Source organism: Ranitomeya imitator, chromosome 1, assembly GCF_032444005.1.
Source record: "Ranitomeya imitator isolate aRanImi1 chromosome 1, aRanImi1.pri, whole genome shotgun sequence".
Taxonomy (NCBI): Eukaryota; Metazoa; Chordata; class Amphibia; order Anura; family Dendrobatidae; genus Ranitomeya; species Ranitomeya imitator.
The window spans coordinates 466,887,913-466,902,217 of record NC_091282.1 but is presented as its reverse complement, the minus strand read 5'-3'; the positions used below and the strand labels follow the sequence as shown (position 1 = coordinate 466,902,217).

The following is a 14,305-nucleotide window of genomic DNA, read 5'->3' as shown; positions in this document are numbered from 1 at the left end:
TGGCGGTATGATAATAAACCGTTGTTTTTTTTGCCTCGTTTTTTTTTTTCACGGTGTTCACTGAAGGGATTAACTAGTGGGACAGTTTTATAGGTCGGGTTGTTACGGACTCGGCGATACTAAATATGTGTACTTTATTGTTTTTTTTGTTTTTTTTTTAAATTTAGATAAAGAAATGTATTTATTGGAACAAAAACAAATTTTTATTTATTTTTTTTTTTTTTTACACATGTGAATATTTTTTTTTCTTACACTATAACATAGGGGCATCATGTTATGGTGTTAGATCGCTGATCTGACACTTTGCTGCGCACGGTGTCAGATCAGCGATCTGACATGCACTCCTGCAGGCTTACCAGCGCTTGCTCTGAGCAGACGCTGGTAAGCCACCTCCCTGCAGGACCCGGATGCAGCCCCGCGGCCATTTTGGATCCGGGCCTTCTGCAGGGAGGAGGTAAGAGACCCTCGCAACAACGCGATGACATCGCGTTGCTCCGGGGGTCTCAGGGAAGCACGTAGGGAGCCCCCTCCCTGCGCGATGCTTCCCTATACCGCCGGAACACTGCGATCATGTTTGATCACAGTGTGCCAGGGGCGGTCCGTGACCGCTCCTGGTGCATAGTGCCGGATGTCAGCTGCGATAGTCAGCTGACGATCGACCGCGCTCCCCCCTTGAGCGCGGCCGATCGCATATGACGTACTATCCCGTCGGTGGTCATACGGGCCCCACCACACCTCGACGGGATAGTACGTCTGTCAGAAAGGGGTTAAAATATTTCTTTTTTCAAGCTGGTGTTATAAAGTATTCTAATTTACTGAGATAATGACTTTTGCGTTTTCATTGGCTGTAACCCATAATCATCAACATTAACAGAAATATACACTTAAAATACATCACTCTATTTGTAATGACTGTAATATGAGTTTCACTTTTTGTATTGAAGAACTTAAATTTAACTTTCCAGGTCACCACCTGACAGCACACTGGAGGACGTCCTTTTTATCCATCATGGGACAGGAAACACGAGAGGTTAAAAGGACCCTCCCCCTACCACCCTTCAGTGTTTTTCCTGTCCCATTATGGATAGAAACGGACGAGAGAAGACTGACCGTTCTATGCGGGATCGGGGGGGCTTTGCTTCACCCTTCCCACCATGAGGCACCCGCTGGCCAACACCCGCTAAGGGTCCCTCTGCCTACTAGTGTAGTGCTGCTCCTAATCTGAGGGTCGCTTCCCCCTGCCGGGGGCTCTCGACCCTTCCGTCGCGCCCCCTGGTGTATCTGGACTCGGTGGCTGCCTCTGCTAATGGCGGCATCTCCATGCGGCTGTTCCGGGGGAAGTTAGACCACGTTACACCGCTCTCAGTTCCGGCTGTGCGTCACTTCCGGTTTGCGGCCGAGGGGGGCGGGTGGCGTCTCTTCAGCAGAAGTTCCAGAGAGGTCAGATGAGCAGAACATAAAGGTTTGAGGATTGGCCTGGGGGTGAGCGTTAGGCGATCTCCAAGCTGGTATCATGGAGGACGCGGCTAGGTCCAATGTGAGGCAGGAGAGCATAGCACCAGTAAGTGATGGGGCTGAAGCCCTGATATATATGGAACCTTACAAAATAGTCCATAATAGTAGCGGAAGTTATATTTCGTGTAGGGTGCCTCCTTGCCTGAGAAAGCCTTAAAGAAGCCCAGCAGGAATAAAAAGTGTCCTATCTGTGCAGCTAAAATGAAGGATACCTGGCAGAAACCCCTGTGTGAAGCGTGCACCTGTAGGATTATAGGAGAAGAGCAGGCTTCTCTTATGTCAAATATGAGGGCCATCATAAGAGAGGAGGTTCACAGGCTTCTGTTTCAGGCCTGGTACTCCCTCAGGCCTCCCATCCAGAGAAATCTAGGAAGAGGCCAAAGAAAGAGTTTTCCTCGGGAGACTCGTCATCTTCCGTGTCAGATCTACATGAGCAAGAAGAAAGTAGAGAGCCTCCGGAAAGAGGGAGAAGATATTTGTTTTCCGCTGCAGACACGGGATAACTTTTAGAGGCTGTAAGGCATGCTATGCAGATTGAAGAGCCTCAACCAACGTATTCGGTACAGGATGAGATGTTTGGGGGTTTACGCTCCCAAACCTCTAAGGTCTTTCCGGTGAACTCCCATATCCGGGCCATGATTCTAGAGGAGTGGGAGGAAGCAGAGAAAAGACTGACGATTCCTAAGGACTTCAGACTCCGCTTGCCGTTTGATCCAGAAGAGGTCAAAGAATGGGTGGACATTCCTAAAATAGACATCCCGCTGGCTAGTGTGTCCAAAAGGACTGCAATTCCTTTTGAGGACTCTTCAAACCTAAAAGAGCCCATGGATAGAAAGGCAGACAGCCTTTTGAAAAGGGCTTGGGAGAGTTCAGCAGCAGTTATTGGAACCAATATAGCGGCAACCTATTGAAAGATGATCTTCAGGATCAGTTAACAGCCAACACTCCTAGGGAAACTATCCTGAAGTCCCTGCCTCTGTTAAAATTGGCAACCACCTTTTTGGCAGATGCCTCTGCAGAATCAGTTGGGTTTGCAGCTAGGGGTCAATCCCTGTCTAATGCAGCCCGAAGAGCTATCTGGCTCAAGAGCTGGTCGGGAGATATGCATTCTAAGAATAAGCTGTGTTCTATACCCTTTTCCGGGGGCAGAGTCTTCGGACTTGTCCTCGATGATATTCTAGAGAAGGCCTGAGATGTAAAGAAAGGGTTTCCTGAAGAAAAGCCTAAAAAATTCCAGCCCGTTCGTAGGCTCAGCTATAATCAAAAGCCAGATTACAGGGGGAAAGGAAAGCAGGGTAGATGGAGTTATCAAAAAGGTGGGGAGAACAGGCTCAAAAGCAAGGACTCGAGCTACTCAGGTTCAGGGTCTATTTACCGAAGGAAATGACGCCATCAGAGTGGGGGGTCGTCTAGCCGAATTCCTGGGAGGATGGCGGGAAGTGACTTCAAGTCCTTGGGTCTTACAGGTGGTGTCCCAGGGATACAAATCAGAGTTTATATCTTCCCCTCCCGACAGATTCCTAGTTTCAAGCTCCCGTCTAATATCGGCATCCCCCATGTGGTCAGATATACAGGACCTCCTGATCATGGCGGCAATTGTTCCGGTACCCCCTCAGGAAGAGTACAGAGGTCATTACTCGAATCTCTTCTCAATAATAGAACCGTCCGGGGAGTCAAGAGCAATAATAAATCTGAAACATTTAAACAAATGGGTGATGTACAAGAGATTCAAAATGGAGTCAATTCGGTCAACCATTCCCCTGTTAGGAATGGGCATGGTAATGTGTGCTCTGGATCTAAAGAGTGCATATTACCATGTACCTATTCATCTAAGTCATCAAAAGTTTCTGAGGTTTGCGTTAAATATGGAAGGCAAAGTTTAGTAAGAAGGAACATAAACCAGCTCACCCGTGATTCAGCAACCAAACCTCGGGAGCACGGACCCGCTGTGTCCAGGCGTGCAAGATCCAAAAAAAAAAATGTCCAGCTTCACCGAGTCCGTAAACTCGGAAACTAGGCTCCCTTAATCATGACGTCATGATTAAGGGAGCCTAATCTCCAGAAACGCGTTGAGATTCTTACCCATATGGTTGTGCTGAAGTCTGTATCCTCCAGGTTTAAAGTTTGTTAATAAAGAAAATGCTTTTTTACGGACTCGGTGAAGCTTGACATTTCTTTCTTTTTTAAGGCAAAGTTTACCATTTTCAATTTCGCTGCCTCCCCTTCGGCCTGGCATCAGCTCCCAGAGTTTTTATAAAACTTAGGCCACCACCTCTACCATATCTGAGAAATCAGAACATAATGGTGATTCCTTACTTAGACTACTTTCTAATAGTGGCGGACTCGGTAAACCAGCTCAGGATCAACTGTCAATCCCTCATTTCCACGCTGGAGAGTCTAGGGCGGATCATAAACTGGACAAAGTCAGATCTGATACCCAAGTCCAAAATAAAGTTTTTCGGAGTCATGCTAGATTCAGAGACAAGAATGTCCTACCTACCAGAAGACATGCTAATGGGCATAATAGAAAAAGTCCATCAGTTTACTCAAAGCCAGAATTCTATCAGAGACGGGATGAAAGTCTTAGGATTAATGACGGCCTGCATCCCTTGCGTAAGCTGGAGCCAGTTTCATTCTCGGCAGCTTCAGCAGGGAGTTTTGACGGGCTGGAACAGGAAACAGAACTCGCTAAACCAGAAGCTGAGACTGTCTCTTCAGGTCAAGAGATCCTTGGAATGGTGGACACTTCCCAGGAACTTTCAAGTTGGGTTACCATGGCTTCAAACCCCGAATGTGTCGGTCTCGACAGACGCAAGTCAGCAAGGTTGGGGAGGTCATGTCCAAGGAAGATATTTCCAAGGTCGTTGGGAAAGGAAGGACAACAAGAGGTCATCAAACTACAGGGAGCTACATGCAGTTTGGAAGGTCCTATCAGCCACTCAGCCCTTACTAAGAAACAAGCATGTGAAAGTCTTTTCAGACAACACAACGACTGAAGCCTTCCTTCGTCATCAAGGCGGCCCAAGACATGTGGCATTGCAGGGTCTGGCGGAGCAGATCTTCAGATGGGCAGAAAAGTTGGTACTGCCAAGATTGACAGTACATTTAGAAGGATCCAAGAACCAGTTGGCGGATTTCCTCAGCAGGGAAAGGGTGTCCCCAACAGAGTGGGAACTGAACAACGAGGTCTTCAAAAGTCTTTGTCAGCGTTGGGGGAAGCCGGATGTGGATCTGTTCGCTGTCAAGCGGAATGCGAATTTCAGAACCTTTTACTCCCTAAAGCCCTGGGAAAGCCCGACAGCGATCGATGCTTTCTCACATCCCTGGAACAACGGTCTCCTGTATGCTTTTCCATCTCTGGCGATGATTCCAAGGACACTCAGGAAAATCTGTGAGGACAAGGCCAAAGTCATTCTCATAGCACCTCATTGGCCGAATCGGAGTTTGTTCCCCTTACTAAAAAAGCTGTCAGTAGAGGAACCCCTCCTGTTACCAGAAAGAAAGGATCTTCAGCAGGGTCCAGTTCTACACCAGAACCCAGGAGCTCTTCGATTGGTGGCCTGGATCCTGAACGGCAGGTCTTAAAAGCAAAGGGCCTTTCAGATCACATTATCTCTACTCTCCAAGCCAGCAGGAAACCAGTGACATCAGCTATCTATACAAAAATATGGAAACAATTTTGTAGTTTTTGTGAGGAGATGAGAGTTGATACTGACCATCCTAATATCCCAAGGATCCTTGACTTCCTGCAGTCAGGATTCCAAAAAGGCCTTAGACCTAGTACGTTGAAGGTCCAAATAGCAGCCCTGAGTGTGTTTTTCGACTATCCTCTATCTACCCACCCTTGGATTAGTTGGTTCTCTAGAGCAGAGGTCCCCAACTCCAGTCCTCAAGGCCCACCAACAGGTCATGTTTTCAGGATTTCCTTTGCATTGCACAGGTGATGCAATTATTACCTGGGCAAAACTAAGGAAATCCTGAAAACATGACATGTTGGTGGGCCTTGAGGACTGGAGTTGGGGACCTCTGCTGTAGAGCAGTCCAGAGGATAAAACCTTTAATTAGGAGATCGGTCCCGCCATGGGATCTTCACATAGAAAATTCAGGACCAGGTTAACAGCCGTGGGACATAACGGGGAACATAGAGATCAGTAAACTTTCCCTTAAAACCGCGTTCTTAGTGGCGATCACGTCGGCAAAAACGGGGGAATTGCAGGCTCTCAGTGCAGAACCCGTATTTGCAGATCTTTTGATGATAAACTAGTACTAAGACTCGACCCAGCGTTTCTGCCAAAAGTCGTCTCCGATGCTAATATGAATCAGGAAATTGTCCTGCCATCATTTTGTCAGTTCCCTAAAAATCAAAAAGAAAGGTTTTACCATAATTTAGACGTAAGAGAGACGATACTCAAGCACCTTGATTTATCTAGGCCCTGGAGACAGGATAACAACCTGTTTGGTCAGTTCAGAGGCCCGAATAGGGGAAAAAGTGTCTAAAGCAACTATTGCACGATGGATTAAGTCCACGATCAATTTGGCTTATGAAGCTAAAGGGGAGAGTTCCCCAGTTAACCTAAGAGCCCATTCATCTAGGGCCATGGCCACGTCATGGGCAGAGAAGGGGGGGGGGGGGGAGTTGGGTTACGGCAGATCAGATCTGCAGGGCTGGATCCTGGTCCAGCCTTAGTACCTTTTCTAAACATTATAAGCTAGATGTAGTGTCACCGCAGTTGGCTTTTGGTAGAAAGGTGCTTCAAGCTTTATGATCTTTATACTCATGTGATGTAACATTTGTATGATTGATTATTTTGTTGGAATAAACCTTATTTTTTTGCATCCATCCAGATGTGTTACTTTGAAAAGCACTGTAGGGTGGTAGGGGGAGGGTCATTTTAACCTCTCGTGTTTCCTGTCCCATGATGGATAAGAAGGACGTCCTCTAGTGTGCTTGTCAGGATGGATTCCTTGAAATACAATGACCGTTAGGTCTAATTACCGTTTTTTGATGATATTCTAATTTTGTGAGATGCACCTGTAAATGCAAATCATATCGATCAAAATTAGCATTACGTAAAATATCACTAAAAACACCAAGAGTAACTAGAGTATGTTGAAGCGCTGCAGAGTTATTGCCACCTTAAAGTGACACTGGTCAGAATTGTAAAATTTGGCCTGGTCAGGAAGGTTGAAAACAGGCTTGTGGGTTAAGGGTTTATAATTTCTTCAGTATTGTGTAACGATTTCCTGATTAACCCAGGAAGAAATACTAATTTTTCTATCCTTTTTCATTTGTTATCCTATATCTACAGGTGGATGAACTTCCTGATGGTGCTGTAAAACCTTCCACAAATAAAATGCCCATTTTCTTTTTTGGCACCCATGAAACGTGAGTTCCTAATTGTTTGTTTAATTTATAAAGGTTGTATAATTTATAATAACACGCTTTGCTTTCTGTTAAAGTTGAGATGCCCAGTGACTGTTTGAGCCAATCTTCTATAGTAGTGACAACCAGATACAAATCTTTGAGATGTGCTAGAGGAATAAGTCATAGGCCATGGTTGTTATGGTTGAAATAATATAAAGGTATTTTGAGTTTTACCTATAATGCTAGTGTGGTGTGTTAGGAATGGGCAAACACACCTGAAGTAGATGTCCTGTATTCAGGAATAATTGATACCCAGCTCCAAATTTGGCAGTCAGACTAGTTCCCTGGATCAATGTCCCATCTTCAAAAATCTGGTACTTATAACATGTACTAGTTCTAAAGAAAAAGTATAGTGAATCAACTATTACAATTTGGCTAACTGTTTCCACAGTCTCTTTGCTCCTACAGCAAACAATTGCTGTCTGTGATGATGATGATTAAACTTTTATTTCCTCTAGATCAGGGGTGCACAGCATTTTTTCGATTGAACGGCCACAATGCCGTACTGAACCAATTCCATGGGCAGCAAATACTATCTTTAAAGGGGTAGTTACATGAATACATCACCAAACCACCATTACCATCATCATTGTTGTGGGCCTAGGTGTGACAGATTCTGTACTGTCCATTCATGTATTAATGCATTAATACATCACCGGAACCACATTTTTAGTATTTCAGAAGGATTTTGAGAGTTTCTGCTCCAAATAAAATCAGTGTGAACACACACAAACTTAAATTGCCGTACTTGGATCAGAAACTCGCTAAATCCTCCTCATAACCTTAAAACTCTAGGTTTTAACATAGCCATGAAACACGTTATGGATTGCTACATGTGTACAATATCAGAACCACTGTCAGCACATGAATGCCGCTTCAGAATCACCGTTGGTACATGCTCCGCCACACTGCCCCTCTTAAAAATTAAAATAAAATAAAAAAAATATATACAGTACAGACCAAAAGTTTGGACACGCCTTCTCATTTAAAGATTTTTCTGTATTTTCATGACTATGAAAATTGTAAATTCACACTGAAGGCATAAAAACTATGAATTAACCCCTTTACCCCCAAGGGTGGTTTGCACGTTAATGACGGGCCAATTTTTACAATTCTGACTACTGTCCCTTTGTGAGGTTATAACTCTGGAATGCTTCAACGGATCCCAGTGATTCTGACATTGTTTTCTCGTGACATATTGTACTTCATAACAATGGTAAAAATTCTTTGATAGTACCTGCGTTTATTTGTGAAAAAAATGGAAATTTGGCGAAAATTATGAAAATTTCGCAATTTTCCAACTTTGAATTTTTATGCAATTAAATCACAGAGATATGTCACACAAAATACTTAATAAGTAACATTTCCCACATGTCTACTTTACATCAGCACAATTTTGGAACCAAAATTTTTTTTTGTTAGGGAGTTATAAGGGTTAAAAGTTGACCAGCAATTTCTCATTTCTACAACACCATTTTTTTTTTAGGGACCACATCTCATTTGAAGTCATTTTGAGGGGTCTATATGATAGAAAATACCCAAGTGTGACACCATTCTAAAAACTACACCCCTCAAGGTGCTCAAAACCATATTCAAGAAGTTTATTAACCCTTCTGGTGCTTCACAGGAATTTTTTGAATGTTTAAATAAAAATGAACATTTAACTTTTTTTCACAAAAAATTTAATTCCGCTCCAATTTGTTTTATTTTACCAAGGGTAACAGGAGAAAATGGACCCCAAACATTGTTGTACAATTTGTCCTGAGTACGACAATACCCCACATGTGGGGGTAAACCACTGTTTGGGCGCATGGCAGAGCTCGGAAGCGAAGGAGCGCCATTTGACTTTTCAATGCAAAATTGACTGGAATTGAGATGGGACGCCATGTTTCGTTTGGAGAGCCACTGATGTGCCTAAACATTGAAACCCCGCACAAGTGACACCATTTTGGAAAGTAGACCCCCTAAGGAACTTAACTAGAGGTGTGGTGAGCACTTTGACCCACAGAAGTTTATAATGTAGAACCGTAAAAATAAAAAATCATATTTTTTCACAAAAATTATCTTTTCGCCCCCAATTTTTTATTTTCCCAAGGGTAAGAGAAGAAATTGGACCCCAAAATTTGTTGTACAATTTGTCCTGAGTACGCTGATACCCCATATTGGAAAGTAGACCCCCTAAGGAACTTATCTAGAGGTGTGGTGAGCACTTTGACCCACCAAGTGCTTCACAGAAGTTTATAATGCAGAGCCGTAAAAATAAAACAAAAAATTTTTCCCACAAAAATTATTTTTTTAGCCCCCAGTTTTGTATTTTCCCGAGGGTAACAGGAGAAAGTGGACCCCAAAATTTGTTGTCCAATTTGTCCTGAGTGCGATGATACACCATATGTTGGGGGGAACCACCGTTTGGGCGCATGGGAGGGCTCGGAAGGGAAGGAGTGCCATTTGGAATGCAGACTTAGATGGAATGGTCTGCAGGCATCACATTGCGTTTTCAGAACCCCTAATGTACCTAAACAGTAGAAATCCCCCACAAGTGACCCCATATTGGAAACTAGACCCCCCATGGAACTTATCTAGATGTGTTGTGAGAACTTTGAACCCCCAAGTGTTTCACTACAGTTTATAACGCAGAGCCGTGAAAATAAAAAATCCTTTTTTTCCCACAAAAATTATTTTTTAGCCCCCAGTTTTGTATTTCCCCAAGGGTAACAGGAGAAATTGGACCCCAAAAGTTGTTGTCCTATTTGTCCTGAGTACACTGATGCCCCATATGTTGGGGTAAACCCCTGTTTGGGCACACGGGAGAGCTCGGTAGGGAAGAAGCACTGTTTTACTTTTTCAACGCAGAATTGGCTGGAATTGAGATCGGACGCCATGTCGCGTTTTGAGAGCCCCTGATGTGCCTAAACAGTGGAAACCCCCCACTTATAACTGAAACCCTAATCCAAACACACCCCTAACCCTAATCCCAACAGTAACCCTAACCACACCTCTAACCCTGACACACCCCTAACCCTAATCCCAACCCTATTCCCAACTGTAAATGTAATCTAAACCCTAACCGTAACTTTAGCCCCAACCCTAACTGTAGCCTTAACCCTAGCCCTAACCCTAGCGGAAAAATGGAAATAAATACATTTTTTTTAATTTTTCCCTAACTAAGGGGGTGATGAAGGGGGGTTTGATTTACTTTTATAGCGGGTTTTTTTAGCGGATTTTTATGATTGGCAGCCGTCACACACTGAAAGACGCTTTTTATTGCAAAAAATATTTTTTGCGTTACCACATTTTGAGAGCTATAATTTTTCCATATTTTGGTTCACAGAGTCATGTGAGGTCTTGTTTTTTGCGGGACGAGTTGACGTTTTTATTGGTAACATTTTCGGGCACGTGACATTTTTTGATCGCTTTTTATTCCGATTTTTGTGAGGCAGAATGACCAAAAACCAGCTATTCATGAATTTCTTTTGGGGGAGGCGTTTATACCGTTCCGCGTTTGGTAAAATTGATAAATCAGTTTTATTCTTCGGGTCAGTACGATTACAGCGACACCTCATTTATATCATTTTTTTATGTTTTGGCGCTTTTATACGATAAAAAATATTTTATAGAAAAAATAATTATTTTTGCATCGCTTTATTCGCAGGACTATAACTTTTTTTTTTTTTTTTTTTTGCTGATGATGCTGTATGGCGGCTCGTTTTTTGCGGGACAAGATGACGCTTTCAGCGGTATCATGGTTATTTATATCTGTCTTTTTGATCGCGTGTTATTCCACTTTTTGTTCGGCGGTATGATAATAAAACGTTGTTTTTTGCCTCATTTTTTTTTTTTCCTTACGGTGTTTACTGAAGGGGTTAACTAGTGGGCCAGTTTTATAGGTCGGGCCGTTACGGACGCGGCGATACTAAATATGTGTACTTTTATTGTTGTTTTTTTTTTTTTTTATTTAGATAAAGAAATGTATTTAGGGGAATAATATATATTTTTTTTTTTTCTCATTATTTAGGAATATTTTTTTTTATTTTATTTTTTTTTACAGATTTAGAAAATTTTTTTTTTTACCTTTTTACATTGTCCCGGGGGGGACATCACAGATCAGTGATCTGACAGTGTGCACAGCACTCTGTCAGATCACCGATCTGAGAGCAGTGCAGGCTGCTTCACAGTGCCTGCTCTGAGCAGGCTCTGTGAAGCCACCTCCCTCCCTGCAGGACCCGGATCCGCGGCCATCTTGGATCCGGGCCTGGAACAAGCAGGGAGGGAGGTAAGACCCTCGCAGCAACGCGAGCCCCCTCCCTGCGGGAAGCTTCCCTGCACCGCCGGCACATCGCGATCATCTTTGATCGCGGTGTGCCGGGGGTTAATGTGCCGGGGGCGGTCCGTGACCGCTCCTGGCACATAGTGCCGGATGTCAGCTGCGATAGGCAGCTGACACCCGGCCGCGATCGGCCGCGCTCCCCCCGTGAGCGCCGCCGATCGCGCTGGACGTACTATCCCGTCCGTGGTCATAGGGGCCCACCCCACCTCGACGGGATAGTATGTCCGATGTCAGAAAGGGGATAACACATGTGGAATTATATACTTAACAAAAAAGTGTGAAACAACTGAAAATATGTCTTATATTCTAGGTTCTTCAAAGTAGCTACCTTTTGCTTTGATGACTGCTTTGTACACTCTTGGCATTCTCTTGATGAGCTACAAGAGGTAGTCACCAGGAATTGTCTTCCATCTTGAAGGAGTTCCCAGAGATTCTTAGCACTTGTTGTCCCTTTTGCCTTCACTCTGCGGTCCAGCTCAACCCAAACCATCTTGATTGGGTTCAGGTCTGGTGACTGTGGATGCCAGGTCATCTCGTGTAGCACCCCATCACTCTCCTTCTTGGTCAAGTAGCCCTTACACAGCCTGGAGGTGTGTTTGAGGTCGTGTTTGAGGTTATTGTCCTGTTGAAAAATAAATGATGGTCCAACTAAATGCAAACTGGATGGAATAGTATGCCGCTGCAAGATGCTGTGGTAGCCATGCTGGTTCAGTATGCCTTCAATTTTTAATAAATCCCCAACAGTGTCACCAGCAAAGCACCCCCACACCATCACACATCCTCCTCCATGCTTCACGGTGGGAACCAGGCATGTAGAGTCCATCTGCACCTTTTCTGCATCGCACAAAGACACGGTGGTTCGAACCAGAGATCTCAAATTTGGACTCATCAGATCAAAGCACAAATTTCCACTGGTCTAATGTCCATTCCTTGTGTTCTTTAGCCCAAACAAGTCTCTTCTGCTTGTTGCTTGTCCTTAGCAGTGGTTTCCTAGCAGCTATTTTACCATGAAGGCCTGCTGCACAAAGTATTTTCTTAACAGTTGTTGTAGAGATGTGTCTGCTGCTACAACTTTGTGTGGCATTGACCTGGTCTCTAATCTGAGCTGCTGTTAACCTGCGATTTCTGAGGCTGGTGACTCAGATAAACTTATCCTCAGAAGCAGAGGTGACTCTTGGTCTTCCTTTCCGGGGGCGGTCCTCATGTGAGCTAGTTTCTTTGTAGCGCTTTATGGTTTTTGCCACTGCACTTGGGGACACTTTCAAAGTTTCCAATTTTTCGGACTGACTGACTTTCATTTCGTAAAGTAATGATGGCCACTCGTTTTTCTTTACTTAGCTGGTTTTTTTTCTTGCCATAATACAAATTCTAACAGTATATTTAGTAAGACTATCAGCTGTGTATCCACCAGACTTCTGCACAACACAATTGATGGTCCCAACCCCATTTATAAGGCAAGAAATCCCACTTATTAAACCTGACAGGGCACACCTGTGAAGTGAAAACCATTCCCGGTGACTACCTCTTGAAGCTCATCAAGAGAATGCCAAGAGTGTGCAAAGCAGTCATCAAAGCAAAAGGTGGCTACTTTGACGAACCTAGAATATAAGACATATTTTCAGTTGTTTCACACTTTTTTGTTAAGTATATAATTCCACATGTGTTATCCCCTTTCTGACATCGGACGTACTATCCCGTCGAGGTGGGGTGGGCCCCTATGACCACGGACGGGATAGTACGTCCAGCGCGATCGGCGGCGCTCACGGGGGGAGCGCGGCCGATCGCGGCCGGGTGTCGGCTGCCTATATATATATATATATATTTTTTTTTTTTTTTTTAATATTAATCCCCTACACTTGCCCTTCTATATATCTCACACTTTCCGGCTCGTTTCAAGTCCCACTCCTACCTCCTGTCCCAAATTTAACCCTAATGTCCCAAATTGTCACATGTGCCCTCTTAGTAACACAGTCCTTTCCAGCCTTTCATCTAAAATAACATTTAATTTTCGGCCCCTCCATAGAGCGCTTACCAGTACCTGAAATCTCATCTGCCTGTGTGGCCTAGATACCTACAGCAGTGTGATGACAACAGTAGCATGCTAACCTAATCGCGATGCTGCACGTTGTGGCGGGGGCTGATGAGTGCTTTCTCTGCCCCTATCCTGATGCCAGTGTTTAAATGTATTCACGTCTGAAAGACGTGAATACATTTGAATATGAGAAGATGGAGCAATTGCATCCAAGACAGTGGGCTGTATGTTGTGCGGCTTGCTCTTGATGTAGTGGATGGCTCGTCCGGTCACTGTTGTGTGCCAAATTCCTGTACTGTCCATTCATGTTCAGTAGTGTTCAAAATAATAGCAGTCCAATATGACTAACCAGATTAATCAGTGTTTTTGGTTTAAATTATATTACCACATGTCAAACAATTTGGTAGATTCTAAGAAAACCAACATACTCCGCATTCGTGATCTGCATGTTTTTTTAGTCTGTGTATTAGAATAATTAATTGAAAGGGTGTGTGTTCAAAATAATAGCAGTGTGGAGAACAATTAGTGAGGTCTATCATTTTGTGAAGAAACAGGTGTGAAACAGGTGTGAATCAGGTGGCCCTTATTTAAAGGTGAAGCCAAGACATGTTGTACATGCATTTCTCCTTGAAAGCCTGAGAAATATGGATCGTTTGAGACCTTGTTTAGAAGTACAGTGTACCTTGATTAAAAGTTGATCGGAGAGGGTAAAACTTATAAAGAAGTGCAGACAATGATGGGCTGTTCAGCTAAAACTTTCTTCAATGCTTTAAAATGGAAAGTCAAACCAGAGACGTGGAAGAAAATGAAAGACCACTATTCGAATGGAAGGAAGAATAGCCAGAATGGCAAAGGCTCAGCCAATGATCCGCTCCAGGATCATCAAAGACACTCAAGACAAATGCAAATGTTGCTATTTTTAAAACAGTCAAATGTTTTTTTGTTATTTTCTGCAAAGTAACGTATTTTTCGGACTATAAGACGCTCTTTTTTTTTTTTCCTCCAA

At 43.7% G+C, this 14,305-nt stretch overlaps 1 protein-coding gene across 6 annotated transcripts in view; it reads left to right on the top strand.

The window, feature by feature from the left end:
• The window catches only part of PSIP1 (PC4 and SRSF1 interacting protein 1), a 221,445-nt gene that overhangs the window by 31,825 nt on the left and 175,315 nt on the right, over positions 1-14,305 (top strand). For all 6 annotated transcript variants that reach the window (XM_069765186.1, XM_069765205.1, XM_069765216.1 and 3 more), the window contains exon 3: positions 6,825-6,901. In XM_069765186.1, the coding sequence (XP_069621287.1) occupies positions 6,825-6,901 (77 nt within the window). The remainder of the gene's footprint in view (positions 1-6,824; positions 6,902-14,305) is intronic.